Genomic DNA, 2,898 nt, shown 5'->3' with positions numbered 1-2,898 from the left:
TTTTCTCAAAATAAATTCCCTACAACGTACTATTTCAAACGGAGTAAATTTCAACATCCAAAATTTTCGTATACTGTATGAAAGGGTTGTAAATTCACGTTATGCAATTGTTATACGAATTACTTTATTAAATCAGTCCCTAAAAAATGTTGCACATCTATGTATCTTATTTAGTAACGTTTTTTTATTTATTCTCTTCCCTTAAATAGTTAAATGTCACTTTAAAACATACTTCTTCGGTTCATAAATACTCGCAACGGTTGATATTTTTACGCTATTCACATATTTCACTTTGACTATTGTTGTGATTTATATGTTAAATAAAACATAGTTATGTGGGCTCTTGTTAGATTTTTCAATACGTACTTCAAAATATCAACTTTTTATAGTAACTTTTTCTTATAAAGAATTTAAGATATTAACGATCTAAATTGTGCATTGACATACGTAAAAGTGACAATCATTACGAGTATATATATGAATGGTGGAAGTATGTATATATTTCACACTCAAATATTAATTGAACAAAATTTACTAAATGGAACAATGTTTTAGAGATGAGGGGTCGAGTACTGCACTAGACGTGAGAGAAAACTTTCGCATAATTCCGGCTTCCATAGCACCATCCTCTTTCTTGGGTCCCACAACCAACTCCTAAACGTCTCTTTTTTCCTCAAAAAGGACGCACACACGTGCATTCCATTTTCAAAGTTATTAACCAAAAAACCAACACACTAATCCATAAATTAACAAACATAAGTACCCATAATTAGCTGTAAATATCACATCACACTGATACGGAAAATTAGTGATGTATTTATTTGAATTGTTTCATTAATATTGATATATCCACTGTTTTTTTTTGTATAATCACTTTCCTTTCATAGTACAACATCGAGTAAATCCCCCCAAAAGAAGAGAAATAATAAAAATAAAAATATAGAAATAATCATTCTTTAAAAATGAGGAAAAGAAAAAAAATCTCTATGCGCAGTTACCGGTAACCCCGCCAATTATGAAGCTGCTGCACCAAGTTTTTGCGACGACCGGGACACCGACTCAGCCAGTTTCCCAATTCTATTAACCAGCTCGGGCGATAGGTTTTTCACCGGTTTTCTCTCCTTCTCCGGTACTCTAAAATCAAACCCGAGTACATCCGTAACTTCCTCGGAGCTCCACCCGGCTTTCCTTAACGAATCCGAAAAACGATCCGCTTTTAAAAGGAGAGCATCCAACACCGCTTGATTATCCAAAAGCACCATCTCACCACCTCCGAAAAACCCAGAAGCTGACACGTGGACGATCTCTGACACATCGGATTCATCCCATCCACCTTCCTTTAAAACCGACCCGATTTGGTTGACGTAATCCTGGACCCACTTCGGCGTTTCCGTTTTAGGCATGTCGAAGAATCTCTCCGGTGAGGAAGTAGAGTTGGAATTTCTTTTCTGGCGGTCGACGGCGGCATCGCTCCAGAACTCTACCCATCGAGGGGTTCTAGAACCTTCCAGAGACTTCCGGGAGAAGTTGGAGTACGAGGAAGATGACGACGACGACGATGAAGATCCACTGAAGGATCTCTGTTTCCGAAGTGCAGCGTTGTCGTCGAAGGTACTACAAGGTGTTAAGGATTCACGTTCGAAGAAATCGGATAAATCAAGCCCACAGCAAAAGATCCGATTCTCGTCGACGTAAAAAACCGGGTTCCCAGATAAACAAGGGTTGCAAGGGATATAACAATGGTTAAAAATGGGGATCAAGAGTGGGGCCCGTTTGAGGGAGGTTCTCGCGATTTTAAGCGCCTTTTCCGGGTCGGAAGGCCGTGAACCCCATGATTTAGACCAGAGTGAGTTTTTAGCGATCTGGAAAGAGATAGCTGCGATAGGGAGGTTGATGAGGGCTTTGAGATGGAGACGGGCTCCAGGTGAACGCCAGTCAGGGAATCCCGGCCCGACTGGGAGGCCCGCTTGGAGGACAGCTTTGAGGTCAGGGGGGAAAGCGAACCCAAACTCAGCTTCGGAGCGGGCGAACTCGGAATCGTTTAACCCGGGTTGGACTTGAATACCGGAGGATTTAAGGTGGGAGATGAGTTTGGATGCGAGGGAGGAGAGAGAAACACGAGAAGGAAGAGGGGTTGGAGGAGATGGACCGGAGGCGGCACGAGCGGATAGACGGCGGAGACCGGCGAGGTGAGCCGGGTTGAGACCAATCATTCTACGGTCCACATCAACCATTATTGGGGAAATGTGGGATTACTGGTTGGATTTTATAGTTTGGGAAGGTTTAGCTTTGGTTAAATAGGTTGGGTAGTGCGGTGGAGAGTTATGAACTTGTGAAGTAAAGAGAAGGAAGGGAGAGTGTAGAAGTGGGTATTATGTGTATTGGAGGAAAGAAGGGTGGCTTGTATATGAAGGTATGAATTTATAGCTGGTGGAGGTTGTGGTGGCCCACCTTTAGATTTTTGTTTGACATAAATGCCCATAGTCTTACTTTGATTTTACTAATCATAAATCAAAGTTAAAAAGTTTTGCGCATGTATAAGGTAGATAATAAATAAATTTAGGGGACGTTTGGTTCGAACAGGGTAAAGAGAATGGAATCAACAAAGGGAAAGAGGGAGAAAGGATTGAAAATCCCTTTGATTTGGTAGGTTGTTTGGTGATATTTTCATTCCCTTCTCTCTCCTTCCTCTCCTTCTTCCTTTCCTCTCCTCCCTCCTCCCCCCACTGCCAGAACTTCTTCTCCTCCAGCCGCCGGAATTGCCTCTCCTCCCACCGCCGCAGTCGCCTCCAACTCCTCCCGACGCCGTTGTCGTGTACTCCCTCTCCTTCTCCCTCCTCCTGCGGCCTTTCCTTTCCTTCCTCTCCTCCCCCACCGCCAGAACTACTTCTCCTCCCA

At 42.8% G+C, this 2,898-nt stretch overlaps 1 protein-coding gene across 1 annotated transcript; it reads right to left on the bottom strand.

Moving 5' to 3' along the window:
• Positions 1-793: 793 nt before the first annotated feature.
• LOC110777503 (uncharacterized) lies at positions 794-2,538 on the bottom strand. The gene has a single exon (XM_021982113.2). It carries the CDS (start codon positions 2,232-2,234, stop codon positions 1,014-1,016), a length of 1,221 nt encoding a protein of 406 aa, XP_021837805.1. The 5' UTR covers positions 2,235-2,538; the 3' UTR covers positions 794-1,013.
• Between the last annotated feature and the right edge of the window lie 360 nt (positions 2,539-2,898).

This window comes from Spinacia oleracea, chromosome 3, assembly GCF_020520425.1.
Source record: "Spinacia oleracea cultivar Varoflay chromosome 3, BTI_SOV_V1, whole genome shotgun sequence".
NCBI classification, from domain to species: Eukaryota; Viridiplantae; Streptophyta; class Magnoliopsida; order Caryophyllales; family Amaranthaceae; genus Spinacia; species Spinacia oleracea.
Note: the sequence above shows the minus strand (reverse complement) of the source record. Positions and strands in the feature narration are given on the sequence as shown.